Source organism: Lingula anatina, chromosome 3 (assembly GCF_051362555.1).
Source record: "Lingula anatina isolate TDL-2025a chromosome 3, LinAna3.0, whole genome shotgun sequence".
Classification (NCBI taxonomy): Eukaryota; Metazoa; Brachiopoda; class Lingulata; order Lingulida; family Lingulidae; genus Lingula; species Lingula anatina.
In genome coordinates this window covers 2493665-2513746 of record NC_141769.1, presented here as the reverse complement: position 1 = coordinate 2513746, position 20082 = coordinate 2493665, and the positions used below count along the sequence as shown (strand labels likewise).

General features: G+C 37.4%; 2 protein-coding genes across 5 annotated transcripts; one reads left to right on the top strand and one right to left on the bottom strand.

Annotated features, from left to right (window-relative positions):
• The first annotated feature begins 46 nt into the window (after positions 1-46).
• LOC106178843 (dual oxidase maturation factor 1) lies at positions 47-4629 on the top strand. Its single transcript, XM_087007665.1, has 8 exons — positions 47-205; positions 382-578; positions 861-918; positions 1205-1339; positions 2239-2301; positions 2608-2773; positions 3301-3521; positions 3963-4629. The coding sequence occupies exons 2-8, from the start codon at positions 420-422 to the stop codon at positions 4331-4333; spliced, it is 1173 nt and encodes a 390-aa protein (XP_086863791.1). The 5' UTR covers positions 47-205; positions 382-419; the 3' UTR covers positions 4334-4629.
• Positions 4435-19978, bottom strand: LOC106178844 (ribosyldihydronicotinamide dehydrogenase [quinone]-like). 4 transcript variants are annotated; one of them, XM_087007661.1, is made up of 8 exons: positions 18950-19772; positions 17890-18134; positions 16725-16826; positions 9329-9568; positions 7718-7940; positions 6869-7113; positions 5834-5935; positions 4435-5252 (listed from the first exon to the last, which is right to left on the bottom strand). In XM_087007661.1, the coding sequence occupies exons 1-8, from the start codon at positions 19176-19178 to the stop codon at positions 4938-4940; spliced, it is 1701 nt and encodes a 566-aa protein (XP_086863787.1). In that variant the 5' UTR covers positions 19179-19772; the 3' UTR covers positions 4435-4937. The 4 variants fall into 4 exon arrangements, with proteins under 4 accessions (XP_086863787.1, XP_013417648.2, XP_086863789.1 ...); XM_013562194.2 differs by lacking the exon at positions 16725-16826 and having other exon boundaries at positions 18950-19784; XM_087007663.1 differs by lacking the exon at positions 6869-7113 and having other exon boundaries at positions 4965-5252; positions 18950-19973.
• Between the last annotated feature and the right edge of the window lie 104 nt (positions 19979-20082).

Below are 20082 nucleotides of genomic sequence, written 5' to 3'. Positions count from 1 at the left end.
ACCGTGTATCATTAATCAGTACATCGTGGTAATAGTGCATAAGGACCCCTGGTTGGTATCTCAGCCAATAAGTAACCGTGTGCGTTGGGTTCGAGTGAACAGATTTCTTGTCACTAGTCAGGTACCTTACGGAGTCAATGACCCCACGGTTGGTGCGGATATGATTACCATTACCCAGAAGAGTACTGAAGGACGACCAGCAACGGTATGGCTGCATAGTTTATAAGCTCTGAATCGATTTTTGTCAATTTGGTCTTTCTTGAAGCAATTCTCCTCAGTTTGGGGCATGATTTTGCAACTGCCATACTTTGCTGTCGTATCACAAAACGGCCTCTTGGCTAAATATCATGCATATATTTGAAAAGTTTATACTTTTTACAGCATCTCCACAGGACGAGTGGCATCAGATATCAAGCACCATGTGGTTTGACCTGTTCCGTACCAACCGAGGTCTGGCACTGTACTCTCCCCAGTTCACGCCGGTGACCGGGGACATAGAGTTACACGGGGTGGTCTCCCTTGGCGTCCTGTTGGTGACGGTGTTCGTGTTGGCGGCGGCTGGGATATCCTACGGAGAGGTAGGTGCCTTAGGGCTCGAATACAATTAACTGAAATCTATGGGTTTTTTTAACCAAAAAGATTGGATTTTGCTGTCAGGGTTTTGTTTTTTTCTTTCAATTAAAATGTTCATCGATCGATAAGTGATTAATTTGAATGTCAAAAAATGAATATAAATAAATAAATAAATAAATAAATAAATAAATAAATAAATACATGAATCCAGGTACTGAAAGAAAATCGCTCGGTTTTGAATGATTTATTAAAATATACACAACAGTGAGGTATCAGTGCCATTTCAGCGGACGAACACTGCCTTGAAGGTTTTATTTGGCATCGGAGTCATAACGTCAATACTGGGTGAGTAAGGGAATGAAATACAAAGTCCAGGTGACTTAGCTGAGATAATATTAGTGGTCATCTCTTAGAGACATCTTTAAAAATCATTAAACTCTTTGTACGTCTTTTACTTCCAAAACAGCTATATTTTATTTTAGTTTTTATTCATCTCTGGTCACACTCCACATTTGCTGAGACAATAGAAGTCAAATCGCGCCCCATTCTTTAAATATAATCCACACCAAACGTATAGTCCATTGCATCCGATAAAATGGTGATATAATCAAACCGAAATCCTTGGTTTCAGTCTGTTTGCATGGGACGGGCTGGAAGGAAGCTTCAGTTATAACACGGACAGATTATAAAGCATACAGCAAGGACCAGGTCAAGGTCGCCATTGGGATCCACATTGGACTGAAATCTGTGAACATCACACTGGTTGGTAAGTTGGTCTCACTTCTGTATGATAGCGAGCGCTATGTTAATATTCAACAACGTTTATTGACAAACAAAGAAAGGATGCATTACGCTCTCCTTAAGAAAACCTAGGATAGAAAAAAGATACATATAGTGAAAGAAATAATGTCCAGGGTAAAGATGAAAAAAAGAGAGACAAACGCCACTTTCCCACACACATACAATTTGAGAAAGGGTGTGTATGAAGAATTCGAGGAAATATCTGGCATCATGATTTTTGGAAAAAGGGGAAACTGTTTAAAATAATGGTCTTTATTATTTGATATTATGGATGAATGCGTAATACGCTCCCGTGCTATAGCAATCTCAAAGCTCGAGTGAAGCTGATGGCAAAACGTTTTTGATTAGAAATTCCAATTTACGAGCTGCCCGTTAATCTTCCACGTCTCGGTGTCTACTTTATCACATTTAATACGTCCGCCAAGGAGGTTATGTTTTCACCCATGTTTGTTTGTTTGTTTGTTTGTTTGTCTGTCATCAACATAACTCAAAAAGTTATGGACCGATTTTGATGAAATTCAGGAACTATCAGAAGTGGGCCAAGGAACAGATGATTAGTTTTTGGTGGTGATCCGGACCAATAATCAATCAATAATCAATAATAATAAAATAATTGCTGCCTTGGCGGAGGTCTGCGCTCTCGGAGAGTTTTTCTAGTTACAACTTTGGTGGCTCTTTCCTTTAAATCGCCAGTCTATATCTTGATTGAAAATAGATATTACATAATAACTGCATACCACCTGCGTCATTTACTTCAGTTATAAAGGTACAATATTTTGAATTACGATATTTATATACTATATTTTCTAGCTTTGTACAAATGTATCTGTACGGTTTTCAAGGGCGATTTTACATATATTTCAGGAGATCCGGTGAAGCAAAGAGGTGACACTATCAATTACAACGAGAGGATTTTTTTGTACACAGGTAGAATCAATCGACGTAAATATCTTTGTTATTCAAGTATATAATTTTGATCCTAGAAGACATATTGAGTAAAATGCATGAGCTTAGTGTCGAGTTGCGTTGGTTCACGATGTACAACTAAATGTAAACAATTCGTCGATGTTTAAATTCGAATATAAATATTAAAAAGATCAAAAATACCTGATATATATCAAGGAATTACGCAGAAATTATGTGAGGAATTTATACTAATGTACAGTTATCAAAAAGAAAATATGTGTTTCTATTACTGATATTTCTGTTTTCAATCTTGGTTGTATTTCAAAGGTGGGAAGGCGGAGTCGGCTTTAAAACCTACTTTCAAAGATTTCCTCAAAAAAGGGATGCCTCTTCCTATTATTTCCATAGCCGAGTATTTAGCCCTTGATGGCGGTGGTCTTAGGAAGGGCAGATATGTACGATTGGCTGGTTACTTTACGCGAATAATGCTGTGGTAAGATCTTTTGTTGCAGAAAATTAGTTAAATTAGTTCGCCAGGAACCGTAGTCCGTTTCCTCTTACTTTGTGCACGTGATATTCTGTCGGCTAAAATAGCTTATACTACTTTGTTCAATCGATAAGAATTGTCATTGTCGTGGTTCTCTTCAAGGTATGTACATGAAGGAAATTGCCGAAATTTACAGTATGCCAAAAGCTTCATTGTCCAAGTGGTAATTTGAGGTTGTACAGTAGTTTTCCCCTTTTTAAAAAGAAAAGAAATGTTGTATAACTTCCTTCGTATTCGTGAAATCTTATCAAAATTTAATACCTAAAAAGTAATGCAAATAAATGAATGGTTTAAAAAAGTTAACTGGAAACCAGCTGACAGATGCGCTGACATTTATACCTTTTTGTAGCGTTGTCAGAAAACACCATATCTAACATTTAGACCGTATTTCTTCCTACCCTGCTTGATTATTCCTATTCCAAGGCTCAGAATCATAACACGACATCTTATACCCTTTATGTCATGTATTTCAGGGCGGCGTTTTCGCTGTGCATACTGTCCATCTTGTTGTTCAGTTTCTGCCCCAGTCGGGGCGCAATAGTGACCGTCCTTACGGGTCTCCTGCAGTGTGCAGCCAATGGTGTGTACGCTCTCTTACAACCAGACTCCGCCATGGTTATCAGCTTCAGGGACGCAGACCTTAAGATAAGCAACGCAGATTTCGGTTGGTGTTTTTGGTTGAATCTTTTCACAGGTAAGTCCAAATATCTTTATTAGTGCATGTACATTTTAGCAAAGTATATGTGCAAGGTACTTTGTGTGACCAACCCTTAAGTCTATCGGTCGTTTTTTTAAAGTTATTTGTGGGAATTTAGACAATTTTCGCTTTGCCAGTAAGGTGAGATACAAACTGGCATCTGTAATATGCAGTAGGAGAACTCAGTATGTGGCTAGACAAGATTATACTCCGCGTCAAACTTGTTTACATCTTAATTCTAAATACATTAGCTTAGCTGTTTCTAATAGATCGTGCCTGGTGTTGCGGCAAATACTGTTGATACTAAAAAAATTATAAGAACGCCCCCCTCCGTTACATTCATAAAGGTTTGCTTGTGTAAAGACTTCTTTTTCAGACGCGGATTAGAACTTAGTAATTAAGTTACTTAAACTTTTTGTTGGTTGACTTTTTTTCCAGGCTTTGGGCTATTCCTTGTGGGGATCTTTGTGCTGATTCTCTATAGGTTATCCCCTAGCAAAGTGAATGGCTTCTTCGTCCTCTCTCCTCTGCGGCGTTTCAGAGCGCTTGACGAGCATGCGCACTCTGACGAGCTACGTTCTGAAGGCGGTAGCCCGGATGGCAGCCCAGGTATACCATTGGGAGTCGCTACTCCTGAGGTGTTCGGCACCGCTGTTCAACCTGTCCGTAGAAGACATCAGAGTCGCCCCCAGGTCCCACAGGTTATCATCCACTGTCCGTCTCCGAGCCCGAAGGAAACTCAAGAACGAATCGCCGATAATGTGGTGACCCGTCTACCGTCCACTGAAGAGGAGAATACCGACTTGTAGAGGCGAATTCAGATTGTGCCTTTGTTTTCCCATCACTTGACTTTGATTGAAAAATGGAAATCTTAAGAGCGAGAATAATAATTCAATAAATACGTTGTGTATTATGGTTTGGCATACCTGACTTTAATTCAAATTAAAGCGTCAACCATCCGCCCCCTCCGCAAGTCTTTACTTCGTTTCAAATCTTTTACTCTAGAAATATCCTCGAGATTGTTTGTTTGAAGAAATATTTGTATTTGAAAGAATTTTTCGTTTTGAATCAATTACATCTTAAATAAAAAAACGTGAATTTCAAACTTGGAGAGTGTTATGGTCAATAATATATATATGATAATAGATTCACATATTGAGTTAAAAATCTCAATGCGCCTTACATTTAAATTTAAATCTGATGCGTTATGCAGTTCCTAAAATCTGAATTGTCCACGGATCTTTAAAATTGGTAGTTTTTGGTTTCCTTTTGGTCAGAAGATTCATATATTCCAAAAGTCCGGTTCCTAATATTCATATTTCCTTTCCTTCCCCAAATAGCTTGCTTCAACAAAATATTGTTTAACTATGCTTTCGCGCAACTTTCACCAGATTTGCTTTGTTATAAGTGCTTTTAGTCCTTCGTATTAAGTCTTTGTGGAATCATATTTCCAACTGCAAACCTCTTCCCCATATGTTGCCCTACCGTGGGTGCTACGTCCCCTGTCGCGCGTTTGCTCTGTAAGAACTCGTCACTCAGCTGAAACCCCTTGGAGGAGCTGAAACAGTCGACGGGAATGAAATCCAATGGCTTTTCTTGTATAATGTGGCGTAACCTAGTGGCCCATTCTTGAAGAACAGCTTCTCGCTGTGATTGGTCGAGGCAATCCGGGCAGTAAACTATGTTGGGGGCCAAAACTTCCAAACCGCAGAAATGTAGCAACCCACACTGAGAATGAAATAAAAGAATGATAATAAGATGTGTGATGACATCAATGACGATACAGGTACAAAAAGGAGCCTAAATAAGCAAATATGTATAGAAAATATCTGTATATTTTCTAAACTTTTATCACACCAATATATTGTGTTTGGACGCAACTTAAATATGGGTAACTTAAAAACAAAAATAAACTTGAACACTTACAAATGCTAGAGTAACAGTTGCACTATGTAACCGTCGAAATTCAAATTCAGACACCGAGTGGAATTTTTACTCATTTTCACAACAAAATTTATTTACTCAAAATTCTATACCACTCCTAAGCATTGCCTCGGGTACAGAAGACTCATTATATTATGCAACGCAGATGTGATATTTAATCCAAATACCATATATTGTCCAACAAAAAAAGAATGCCGTAAACGAAGCGTTCCGGACTTTAATCTGTAAACGTGTAGGAAAGTTTGTCAATTGCTCTAATTGAGCAAACTTTCATAGTGCTGTCTGTATCTTTCTACTGCAACAGTATCAGTATCTTGACGTATATAAGCACACATGTAAATCCTGAAACCCGCTGGGTATTGTACCTGTATCGGCCACAGTATAACCTCCATGTCCCCTCTTATCCCTGTCGCAGTGAACTCCGTCTCTCGCCCGCCTGTTGTGAAGGAAAGCATTGCTCTCTTTCCCTGAAAACAGACCAAAAGAAGTGTTTGACTGACGAGGTAGAAGAAAAGTGAGAGCGACTGATTGACTGAGAGAAGAGAAGGTTGACACAGCCCAGAAAGCAAAAAATTTGAAAAGTGCATTCAAGAAGGTTACATGTCATTCCGTAAAGAATTTAAGAAATAAATAAAGAAATAAAAGAATTTCGACGCAATAGGCCTATGTTATCAGTGTGATGGCAAATACAACGCAAAATACGGCTGTTTAAGTGATGAAATCACTTTTAAAAGGATTTTCCCTTTTTCAAAGGCGTTAAGGGATACACATGACGGGGTGTGATGGCCATATGGAGCTAAAAAATGCATTTGAGGATTGAGGGGATAATAATATGAGACCATTTCGGAAGACTCGGTTCCAAAATTAGTCCTCACGGGAAATATTACGAACAAACGAATTATCATAAAAATTCAGGCCCGAAGAGAGGTTGAGCTTGGAGGGTTCGAAAAAAACCGTCCTTTTTTACAAGAAAAGGTCCACTCTGTGTGAAATTTGATCTAGGTACACGTTTTATGAAGCAAGGTCCACTTTTTCAGAAATAGAACCGCATTAAAAATTGCTGACTACGGTCTTATATATAATGATAACGCTGGATTCCTCCCTGTGGTTAACGCATGTCGGAAGCCGGCTAAATACGGTCACTGCCAGGGTGACTTCTGTGAAGACGGGTCACGCAATAGTGCAGTTTTACGACGTCTGCGTTGCCTGACCTTAAGATTTGTACCTTGAGATAAAAAAAGTGAAAACAAACGGGAGGTTACGCGTTAACACAATAGCAGGGTAATTGGTAAAGATTACACATGCACAATTTGTCCCAAATACATTTGTATGTTCCTCCAGACCGTCGTCAGTACTTTGACTGTTGTATTGCGATGTTAATGACTGTAATTTGTACTCACTTTAAGAAGACCTTCATCACACATTGCTTCTAATGTAAATGCATATCCCAAGGTAAACACCCGGTCAAACCAGCCCTTCAGGATAGCCGGGAAGGACATCCAATACATTGGGAATTGGAAAATGACCAAATCAGCTCTATTAAGCTTTTCTTGTTCAGAGACAATGTCCTCGGGGAGAGAACTATTCTTATAAGTATTTTGTGTCTCTTGGCTGTAATTGAAGTGGTTGGGATTTAGTAGTTCCCCTAAAAATTAAAACGAAAACAAGTTAATTACAGAAGTTAAGTACTTTTCTTTACCACAAATTAGCATTATTGAATTAATTTCAATCGAGACTATAACAGCTCAAGATCATGATAATCCAAGGTGAGGCGAAGTTGCGGGTGAAGAGAAACGTTTCTGCGGGTGCCGGGATGTCGTTTCGCTCAGCATATCTGCATTGAAGCTGCAGGATGTACATGTAGGGAGGGGGAAGAACCTTATAATCTGATTTGCCTGCGTCTAAAACTATTTATAGCGTTCAACATATAATTTCTATTTACAAGTACCTACACAACCTGTGATAACTTTGTAATAAATTCTTCTATGTTTGTCAGCAACAGATTGGTTACTCTACTCAATAAAAGGTTTTCTATCCAGTTATCTTTTTGACTTCTTAGATAGGGAATAGATATCAAAACTGAAATCGTGTTTAGAGCGGTTTCTAACAGGGGTGGGGATAGCTTATGTAAACGTATTAATTCATTAAAACTTCCTTTTTCACTAAAAAGGAATAAACCACACTGTTACAATGGGATAAACTTTTAAACAAAATATAAAACACGAAAAGGATTGAAAAGGGGTCCTAACCTTTGATGTCGTTTCTTGAACAAAGAGGGTTGAAGTTCTGGGCGTACAAGTCCGATATCTCCACAGTGTGTCCTAATTCACGTAAGACCTCCACGGCGACATCTTTCAAAGCCCCGTTGAAGGATTTGGGTTCTTGGTGCGCGTACACGATCAGCACGTGAAGCTTTTTCCCTTTGACTCCGCCGCTCTCAAATCCTTTTATCAAGTCCTTGGCTGAAGGACGCTCCATGCCGATAAATAAATAACAATGTAAAATTACAGAGTTCAAGAAAACACATTAAACGCACTACTGGTTTAACCACTGGCTGTGTCAAGTACCGGTAATTGCTATGAGCAGGCACAAATGCATTTGGGTGACCTGAAACGCAGATTTGTAACGAGCCCGGAGGGGACTCGCGGGGTTCCATCGAACCCACGTTATGCATATGGTACGTACGTATTTTACAATGAAACAAGCTGATAGCAGATTATTTCAATTCGTTGTTCTTTTTACGTATACCATAATATCTTTACTTTTAAGATGGGCATTGTGTTTGATAACCCGACATTCCTACCCTATACTTGACTCTTGTCTGATATCCTTGATCTTCCCTCCTGGGGGGGGGGGGGGGATTGAAGATCAGTGGTTGTTGATAATGGCTCCAATTTTTTCCATAGCGCAGTGGATCTTCAAAATTCATATTGAATCACTTCAAAATAATCTGTTCTATATTTTATCATGTAGAAATTTCACATTGAGGAACATTACAGGTGGTGAACAACCCTTTATTTAATATAAATATGTAAATAACTCGCAACCAGTAACACCTAGATAATCCCAAAGAACTGGCTATCACGATAAGCCCCAGTCATTTAGAATATTTTCAATGTAGGCCTATCATCTGTCATTTGACAAAAGGTGAATCGTTTCTGAAGCACTGAATGTGTTGTCTCCATATGAGGTATTTAAACACTTAAAGTCTCGCTGTATCTGTCCTGCTTTAACCTCAAGCTGTCATACAAAAGATTTACTTTACTATGTTATGTGACCTTGGCAATATACGCTAAATATTCGGTTTTGGGTGTGTTTTTTAGTTAAATGCGAGTAGGCCCTACTTTCTCTCGGTATGTATCGCATACCTATATCCTTACGTTGAGGTGGAAAACAAGTTTACTCCAGGTCATATTTGTTTACTTTAATTCTCATCATTAAACAGTGTCTATTATGTGACAGTCGACTTAATATCTTAAATCTTTTGGTCAAATTCGTGAGCCTGGACCTCGACAGTGTCAGTACACTTGTGGCCCTTTTCACAAGGTCCAAAGTTTATTTGCTATGCCTGGACGGACAGAAAAGTTGACTCTGAGATATAAGTCTTTTGACAATGATAAATCTATATTTGAACACTATTTGTGCTTGTTGTTTTTCTGTCCAGCAGATTATATCTTTTACTTAATCCTAGATAATTTGTGAACCGTGTCTCTGGTGTGTAAAATTAACAAAACAGATTGGAAGGATCGTTGTAATATGGGCTTTCTCAAAGAAAAGGTTAAATTCTTTTAGTCCTTCGTATTAAGTCTCTGTGGAATCATACTTCCAACTGCAAACCTCTTCCCCATGTGTTGCCCTACCGTGGGTGCTACGTCCCCTGTCGCGCGTTTGCTCTGCAAGAACTCGTCACTCAGCTGAAACCCCTTGGAGGAGCTGAAACAGTCAAGGTGGAGGAAATCCAATGGCTTTTCTTGGTTTATGTGGCGTAACCTAGTGGCCCATTCTTGAAGTAGAGCCTCTCGCTGTGATTGGTCGAGGTAATCAGGAGAAACTATGTTGGGGGCCAGTACTTCCAAACCGCAAAAATGTAGCACCCCAAACTGTGAATGAAATGTAAAAATGATAGTTAGATTTGTCATGACATCAATGATAATAACAGATATAACAAACAAGGGTATAAATGAAAAAGCATGTATAGAAAATCATTATATTTTTCAACACTTTCATCACACCATTTAGTCCAGGAAATTGGTGAAAAATTGTGCATTTTTTACCTACAAGCATGAAATTTGGCACACTTATTGACAATAAAATTCTAAGCAAATTTGGATATATGGGCATGTCTGAAAATTCCAAAATGGCCGTCAAATCCAATATGGCCACCAAAATACCTTTTCAAATTAAAACTTCAAGTACATAGTCTTCTAATGACTTAAAATATCATATAAAGGTTAGAAAACACCATGGTATGAATCCTTCAGGTGTATTTAATCCAAAATGGCCGCCAAAAGTAAAAAAGCAGACCATTTATTCAAGATATACATTTGAATGGGGAATTCATCAAGCACTTAAAACTACAAGCATAAAATTTGGCAGGTTTGTGGAAAATGAAATTCTGAGCAAGTTTGGATGTATGGGCATATCCGAAAATTTAAAAATGGCCTTCAAATCCAAGATGGCCTCCAAAAATACGGCTTCTAATTAAAACTTCAAGTATATAGTCTTTTAAGGGCGTAAATATCATACAAAGGTTAAAAAACACCAACTTATGAATTCAGAATCAATATTTGCTTTTTTAGGTGTATTAAATCCAAAATGGCCGCCAATAGTAAAAAGCACTCGGCTATTTCACAATCAGATGTACACTTTATGGTCCATTTTCGACCAAATATGAACTTCACCAAACAGAGGTTTGAATGTCAGTAGGACATTAGTATAGATCTTGGGCATAATCCCTTCAAATGTTTTTGCACCGTTTCTCTTTGTTTTTGATTGACACTAAAATGACTGAATGGTCTCACACTGGGGACGGACGCTACATTTTTACAAGTCAATTACATTCGCGTGATGAATAAAACATAATAATTGGAAAATAATTATTTTAATAAGCATAATTTTATACACATGAATTGTACTTGCAATGAAAACCTCAAAATTTCAATCAACTGTGAGCTATTTTTTCCAAAATGTACGGTAGCATGATGCATGGCCTCATTTCTTTTGCAAATAAAAATAAAATGTTGTGTGATTAAGATCATTCAGGGAATTCCATCAATGATTTGAAATCTCTTATTTTGATATGACAAAGACTTGACCATAAGAATGACACATAATAAAATACCTAAAACATGTTAAGAGTGCCAAAATTTCATGACTTGGTACGTAATACACTTGGGGACGGACGCTACACCAAAACATGTCATTTTTATATCCCCATTCCAAAACATTAACTGTATTAAAATGAATACAAACAGTTCAACAAAAAATTTACAAATCAATAACAGGAGCATATCCAGAGATATTTTCTGACAGTATTACAAATTCTCTGACATACTTTGAATAAGGGTCTCCCCCATCTCCAAATTTCTGCTTGTTTCCTTGCTTGCTATAATTCATTTCTGTTCTAATATGCTGTTTACTCTAGGAGATCTTATTAGCCTTTCTAAAAATTTAGCTTTTCTTCTCAGTGACCTCTGAAGGGCATTATTTGCTTGTTTCAAGGCTCTCTTTTCAGTGGAGGAAGATGAAAACGGGCTTGAGTCTTTACCTTGTGGTGTTTTATCTTGTAACTGAACCCTTAGTCTCCATGCTTTACCCCTCAAGACCTCTTTCTTTTTAGCTTCTTCACTGAGTTTCATCTTTCTGTTTCTTTCTCTTTGGGCTGAAAGTATTTTTTCCTTTTCTCTCTTGCTTTAGCTGCTTCTGATAAAGCACTGATCTTTGTTTATTCTCGGATTTTCTTTCTATATTTTCTCATTCTATTAGTTTCCTTTCCTCTTTCAGCTTTTACTAATATTGAGTGATTCATTAAGTAAAGTCTCTTCTTTTCGCTTTCTTTTTTCTTTCTAAGTCTGTCCTTTTCTCTGGCAGTTTTCAAACGTGCGGGATCTTTCTTGAGTTCTTCTCGTTGTTTTCTTTTTTTTTTTCAAAGCACTTTCACTTATGCCTTCCATTTCCATGGCATTTCTTTTTCTACATTGACTAAGTTTACCCATCCTCACCAACAATAAAAACATAAATGTTGCTCCATCATTGTTCCAAGCTCAAATGCACAAATTACAACCTATTACCTTGGATAAAATATACTGTGGCTTTTTAGTCCAAACTATAACCAAGTGATGTCACTTCGTCTCATACATGTAGCAATTTTAAAGTACACAAGTGTTGTTTCACAGCAGCAAAAACAACAACATTGTTTCATATTATAACATTGTTTTAAATGTATCCATTTATTCATTACAAGTAATGCACCAATGCGTCAGTGACAACCTTGGCCTACATTAGATAGATTATAATGAGTATTTACAAAATATACTTAATTAAAATCCATTTCAGCATGTGTATCCTTAATAAAGTGAAAAATACAAATTGGGGACGGGCGCTACAGGTGGGGACGGACGCTACATTTGACCACTAATCAAATGGTATATCCACAGTGTGTCGTGCTACTGGCCTTTTAGGTATATTATTTTATCATGGGTAGTGAAATGCATAAGTGCCTGAGTGTGGTTTTAAAAAAAGATTAACTGCTATCCTTTTGCTACAGGGGGGACGGACGCTACAAAATTTTGTGTTAAGATGTGCTTTCAATTTTGGATTGTTGGGATTTTCAACTAAATATGGATTTGGACACAGTAAATTTTTAATGTATTGAAATACCTTTAAAAACACATTTTACTGAAGAAAAGCTATTGTCAAGCATAATATTTCCTTTCAGGGGCTCCTTGAAATCAACTATGTTAAAAACGGAAAAATCCGTAACAGAGCTCCCTTTTAACATTCAATGGCTTTTGTCTCATATGTTACACTATATTATGCCCAACTGATTTTCAAACAACACTATACCTCACAACTGATATCTTTAGTCAAACTAAATGCAATAAATTACAATACCAAATTACATATCCACTACCTGAAATTATTACACAACTGCAGTGACCCTTCGTAACAGCTAAAAACGGCTGTATTTAGGGGATTCAAATTAGTATATTTTCGCCAATCTATGTCCGATTTTCAAAAAAAATTTTTTGATTGCTCCGCCTTAGTGCCATCTTCCAGATTGGACAAAGGGTGGGCACTAGATTGGTTTTGATAATACTTAGAGGCAATGTAACATGCTCAATTTTGAAAGTGTACGTCTGATTGTGAAATAGCCGCACTCTACTAATCCAAGATATCCAGCGGAGTGGTTAATTCATCAAAAACTACAAGCATGGCATTTGGTACAGTTGTAAAACAGGATTCCAAGCACTTTTGGATGTATGAGCATGTCTGAAAATTTCAATATATGGTCCCCAAATCCAATATAGCCGACACAAATACCCGTTCAAATTAAAACTTCAAGTATATTTAATCCTATAATAACTTAAGATAACATTTTATGGTTAGAGACAAGACTATGGTATGCATGAAGTATCAATATTTGATTCTTTAAGTGTATAGAAATCCAAAATGGCCTCCAAAAATAAGAAAAACAGGCCATTCACAGCAGCAGTATGGTGAATTCATCATGCACTTAAAACTACAAGCATGGAAATTGGCTCAATTGTACAGAACAGGATTCTAAGCAATTTGTTATATAGGGACATGTCTGAATATTCTAATACGGCCACTAAAACCCTTTTAAAGTAAAAAAAAGACTACTATATAATCTGACTGACAACAGTCTTTACTCTTTTTTGGTTTTTCGCTCCTTTAGTTACATTTAGACCCAAATGACCATAAAAAATGGAACAGGACTCCTTTTGGTCTAGTTGTGACACCTCATGCAGCAATTCTATAAATGTTAAGGATATGAAAATGTCAAGGTATTTTCACAAATAAGTTTCAAATTAACGAAAGTTATTTTATCAAGTAAGTGTTGCACATTTTATGGGCGGTCAACCTTTTACTTTAGTAAATGGACAATATCTCAACAGAGGATAACAGCTAGCTACACCGAAATTTCTACTTATTTGGTTAAATAATTTTCATTCATTAATGTGTGCCTAGCTTTACTAGTAGTTGTGTTTCCCTCAGCTTTCCCAGTATTTCCTTAAAGCTAAAGCTTCTACATGTAATCCACTTTCCCCAACAAAATACCAAGAGGCATTGGTCGTTTTTAACACCAGAAAGCATCAGTTTACATGCATGAGGGTCAATAGGAATATGAAAGTGTGGTAGGGCATAGTAGTAGATGTAGGTTACTAGTGTGAACCCTTATAGGACCAGTCTTCCAATGCTTCTGACTCAGTTTACATGCATGACGGTCCATAGGAACATGAAAGTGTGGAAGGGCATATTAGTAGATGTAGGTTACTAGTGTGAACCCTTATAGCACCAGTCTTCCAATGCTTCTGACTCCCCTCACCACAGTTAGCAACTGCACACAAAACTACAAACAGATGTGGTAGGAGCTACCTGGTAGATTTTGTAAGCTGGGTAAGTGAATACTCCTCATGGCTTCATTCTGGATTGTCCCACAGAGACAATGATGCCGGAAAATCTCATGAATTTTTACCTTTCAAAGTCCATATTGCACTAATTTCTTGGTGTAATCCTCAGAATACATCGTTTTTTGAAGTTTTGTATGTATTAACTGTCTGGAGGATTTTAATTCTTTTATTTTCATGTTCAGTTTTTTGAAAGTATAAGTTTGTAACTAAACAAGTTGCCAAATGATCAAATGAAAACCAAAGTTTGGCGCCTATCAGTGCTTCTTTTTTAGTGCACGAAGTGTGAAGAGGTATCTCTTTGCTCATAAACTTTCACTAAATTCTCGGTAGCCATTACTGCGAATGTACTAAAGCCAATTTTTTAAATAAGAAGCTTTTCTAATTTACTTTTGAAGCACAAGATAACATCATAACATTATCGAGTGCAAATGTGCCCCGCTTTTAGTACTTTACCAATGAAAAACACCAAATTGTTGAGACCTGTATGTTTGATTAGCTGTCATTTTTGTTATATTTATGAGCATTTGATGAAGCGCCATGCACTGATCTAGCTGAAGAATCATAACCAACAGACAAAATTGGTACACCCCAAGTTTTTTATATTTGCCTCTTTAAGGCTAAGTTATTCTGGTGTTTCTTTCACATATTATGGATTTTGCACGATACTTTTTTTCTTAGAAAGGGGGAGTCACTCATGAGTGCCATATAAGAAGATTGCTAACTGGGAATTGATCTAAATGAGAATCCAGAGCAAAAAGTCAAACTACTTGTTTTGGTTTATCAAAAGAAGGACTGTTTTCAGTACATAATAAATGTATCATGCTTGATGGTTTTTTAAAAAATCTGTAGAATAGCTCCTGCACAGGTAGGAATATGCTGATTATACAGGTAGTTTGCAAAGCCCACATGCCTATTCACGAGTGATTACAATTCAATAGTTGTGGTCTGCTGACTTTTGGAGGCCATTTTGGAATTTTAAAACCTTAAGTGGCAGATACTGATACTTCATACATACAATGGTATTTTCTAACCATTAAATGATATTTTTATAAAAGACTATACAAATAACTTTCACCTTGAAAGGGTATTTTGGGGGCAATATTGAAATTGGCTGCCATATTGGAATTTTCAGACATGCCCCTATATCCAACGTTGCTTAGAATCATGTTCTACATAACTGTGCCAATTTTTATGCTTGTAATTGTAAGTGCTTGATGATTTTACAAAACTGCTGCATATTTTGCGTAAGTAAACTGCTTATTTTACTTTTGGAGGCCATTTTGGAATTCTATACACCTGTAGAAGCGGATATTGATAATTCATTCATAGCATGATATTTTCCAGCTATAAAATGATATTCTAAACCATTTTAGGACTATATATTAGATGTTTTAATTTAAAAGAGTATTTGTGGCGGCCATATTGGATTTGGCGGCCATACTGGAATTTTCAGACATGCCCATATATCCAAAAAAGCTTAGAATTCCATTATCTACAACTGTGGCAAATTTCATGCTTGTAGGTAAAAAACGCACAATTCACCCTTTTTTCTGCACCAATTTCTTGGACTAATTGCATAGTGTTTTGATATGGGTAGCCTAATGGCTAGCTTGCATACAAATATCATACTTATGTACTTAAAAATGCCAGAGCTACCGTCGTATATCATGCCAGTGTCGACATTCAATTCCAGGTAGGCCTATATTTCCAGTTCGCCCAAGCGAGATGCCGAATGGAATTTGGTCTAAGCAAGGAGTATGTAGGGCCTATCTATACAAAGGTCTGGGTGAACTTCGATTTTAGTAGGAGGCTACGATTAAATGGCAGTGGCGGATTTAGTGGGTGTCCGAAAAATCACACCAATGGTCTCCTCGTGATATTAGAATTTTGACTAGCTGAATATTATCATAGTTCTAAACCGTACCAAATGGCACCGTTCGCCCTGTACGTAAAATAGGGACCTACCAAACATTTTTTGGGCCTTTCCCCTGAAATGATAACTAAGATAAAAAGTTACAATACATCCCCCTGTCCTTTTCAATCTCGGTTGATTGGGCAAAATGCACCCACCTTAGTAACTCAAAATTCTATTCTAAGGCCGTATTCCCATACCTAGATCGATCTAGCAGGATCGACCCATTTCCGATGTTAAACGATAGGCCTAATTAATTACCCCCTAACAGCTTCAGTAGGCGTGCCAGACATTTAAGACGCATCATCTGAATGCAATTTAGTGAGAATCCCATCGGAGAAGGGTCGATCCCGCTAGATCGACCTAGGTATGAGAACTGGGTCTAATTCTAAGCATTGCCTTGGGTACAGAAGACGAAATAGCTTATGCAATATACATCAGGCATTGGATTCAAATACCAAATATAGTCCAACAAAAATGAATGCTGGAAATGAAGCAATTAGGGCTTTAATCTGTACACGTGTAGAAAAATTCATCAGCTGGTATTTCAACGTACACATTGCTCTTAGTATAGGCCTATAGCCTACCTAATGCGACGACATCAGTATCTTGACGCATGTAAGAGTCATATCAGTGCACGTGTGATGTCACTGAAAAATTAATTGTACTGGTACCCGCTGGGTATTGTACCTGTAATGGCCACAACATAACCTCCATGTCCCCCATTATCCCTGTCGTCGTGAACGCCGTCTCTCTCCCGCCTGTTGTGAAGGAAAGCATTGCTCTCTTTCCCTGAAAACAGACGAAAAGAAGTGTGGGACTGACGAGGTAGAACAAAAGTGAGAGCGACTGATTGACTGAGAAAAGGTTGAAAGAGAAAAATTTGCAAAGTGCATTTAAGTAGGTTAAATGCCATTCCATAAAGAATTAAAAGAAAAGTTTTAAAGATTAGAAGACATTAGTTTCGAAACTTGTTTCATCGGTGTGATAGCAAATACAAATACGGTGTTTAATTGAAATAACTTCAAAAGGGGTACCCCTTTATCCTTTTTTCAAATACGTTTAACGATACACATGGAAAGGTTTTACTACCTCATAGGGCTAAATTTACATGTGAGAATAAAGGGAACCGGAGAAGAAATGATTGTGCCGGAAGTGGCCTCATATGCTGTCGAGTGGTGTAAAACACGGGAGTGAGAACTTGAAGTGGATTTTCTAACGGCATAGTAAGATAATATTTTTGTCTTTCGGCATTTTGAGGAGAGAATTTATAAAGGGTATACGATATTAAAAAGTGTCACGAAGCTTGAAGTTGCAAAACTGTGCTTATTTTCAGTCAATTTGTTTTCTGATAACTTGCTGCATCGAACGAATGAAGCGCCCGTTTACCGGGGATCTGTTCTGTGCGAAATTTGATCTAGGTACACGAAGGTTTCATGTAAAAAGATCGCTGTCTAATTTTTAAAATGAGACCTCTTTTTAAATTGCCGGCTACAGGCCTCTGTGTTAATTATGTTCCTCATGCTGCATACTTCCATGTGACTAACGCATCCGCAGTCGGCTGAATACTGTCAGAGCACGGTAAAATTTGAGACTTTTCTATGAATCTGAGTCACGAAATAGTGCCGTTTTGAGACGTCTGCACTGACTGAGTTTTTTAATCTGAGATTTAAAAATGCTGTTCAAACAAACGAGATGCTCTGTAAAGTAACATTTTATTGCAGGGTAAATTCTTAAGATTTCACGCACATGATTTGCCCCATATACCAGTACATTCATATGTGCCACCAGACAGTCGTCAGTACTTTGACTGTCAAATAGTGATGTTTTTAAAATGATTGTAATTTATACTCACTTTAAGAAGACCTTCATCACACATTGCTTCATATGTAAATGCAAATCCCAAGGTAAACACTCGGTCAAACCAGCCTTTCAGGATAGCCGGGAAGGACATCCAATATATTGGGAATTGGAATATGACCAAATCAGCTCTATTAAGCTTTTCTTGTTCATAAACGATGTCTTCAGAGAGAGTTCCATTTTTATAAGCATTTTGCGTCTCTTGGCAGTACTTGAAGTGGTTGGGATTTAGTAGTTCCCCTAAAATATAAAACAAAAAACAAGTTTTAAAATTACACACGTATTTTTTTTGACCAAAATGAAATTGATATTATTGAAATTAATTTCAATCGAGACGATAACAGCTGAAGATCAAGATAACCCAAGGTGGGACGATTTAGAAGATGGTGGGAAATGTTTTCATGTCGTTTGACTCAGTCTGCATTCAAGCTGAAGGGTGGAGGGGGGTGTGTGTGACCCAAGTGATCTAATTTATCTGCGTCTAAAACTCTTTATAGCGTTCAACATTTAATTTCTATTTACAGGTACCTACACAACCTCTGATAACTTTTAATAAATTCTTCTGTAAAAGATAAGCCTGTTTGTCAGCAACAGATTGGGTGTTTACTCAATAAAAGGTTTTCTATCCACTTATCTTTTCGACTGCTTATATAGGTAATATATATCAAAATTAAAATCGTGTGAAAGTGGTTTCCAACAGGGGTAGGGATGGCTTATATATGCGTTCATTAAAATTTCCTTTTTCACCCCAAAGAAGCAAAACACAAAGATGTATGGGAGAAATTTTCAAATATATCTCATTTTTAGCACGTTTGAACCTAGAAAATAATTTGATTGACAGCACGTTCTTAACAAAGGTTTATAAACAAAATCTCTCCCGACAAAAGGGCCTTATTCATAAAAAAAAATGTCAGAGGTCACTGGATTGACAACAAAATTATGGGATGAAATTACCAATTGAAGCTGTCCTTTTTCTCCTGCCAGTACTAGCCACCTGTATTTACTGAAATAAAACAAAATGTCAAACTAGAAAACGATTGAAAAGGGGTCCTTACCTTTGATGTCGTTTCTTGTACAGAGAGGGTTGAAGTTCTGGGCGTACAAGTCCGATATCTCCACAGTGTGTCCTAATTCACGTAGGACCTCCACGGCGACATCTTTCAAAGCCCCGTTGAAGGATTTGGGTTCTTGGTGCGCGTACACGATCAGCACGTGAAGCTTTTTCCCTTGGGCTCCGCCGCTCTCAAATGCTTTTATCAAGTGCTTGGTTGAAGGACGCTCCATCCCGAGAAAGAAATTACAGTGTTTAATAACAGAGTACAAGAAAATACATTTAACCACTAGCTGTGTCAAGCACCGGAATTTGCTATCAGCAGAGATATAAATATGTTTGAGTGACCTGTAAATGTAGATTTGAACGAGCTAAGGGGGACTAGCGGGTCTCAGTCGAACCCACCTTAATATCAATTAATACGGTATTCTTCCATGAATCAAGCTGCCTAATTCTAATTATAGAATATTAAGATCTATTCCTCACGCTTCTTCCGTGGAGGGAAGCTTAAATCCCTCGACCAGGGAAAATTTCCCACCCTACAACACTGTCAACCCGCCTTTTCTCAAACCCCCTCCGTCCCGTGAACACAAAATCAGTGGTTGTTACTAAGGGCTCTAATTATTATGTGCATGGTGTAGTGATTCTTTAAGATCAAAATTTGTTTCTACAACATGTAGTTGCTTTAAGACAATTTTTAATAATTTTGAAATAATCTGTTTTATTTTTTTATCTCGTAGAAATTTTACATTGAGGGTAAAATGCATGTATAACAACCTTGAATGTAATATATATGTAGTACCTACCTAGAGATATTATGTGGCCGGTTTTACGGGTGCTTTTCAGTGAAATTCGTGCCCTTTCTGTTGGGGTCGAGGAAAAGGTCTCGCAAACAAACGTTTACTCCAGGCCATATTTGTTTACTTTTTTTATCATTATCAAACCGTGCGTATTACATGGTGGAAGACTGATGGAATTAACAGTGACTTAATATAGTTTAAAAGGTACACTCCATGAGATTTATCCGCCAAAATGGATTTTCCCTGGAAAATAAGCAATTTTCTCGTACTCACGAATCATTTATCTATTCATCTCTCTGCACTTGGATTCGACCTTTGATAAAATGTATTAAGGTTG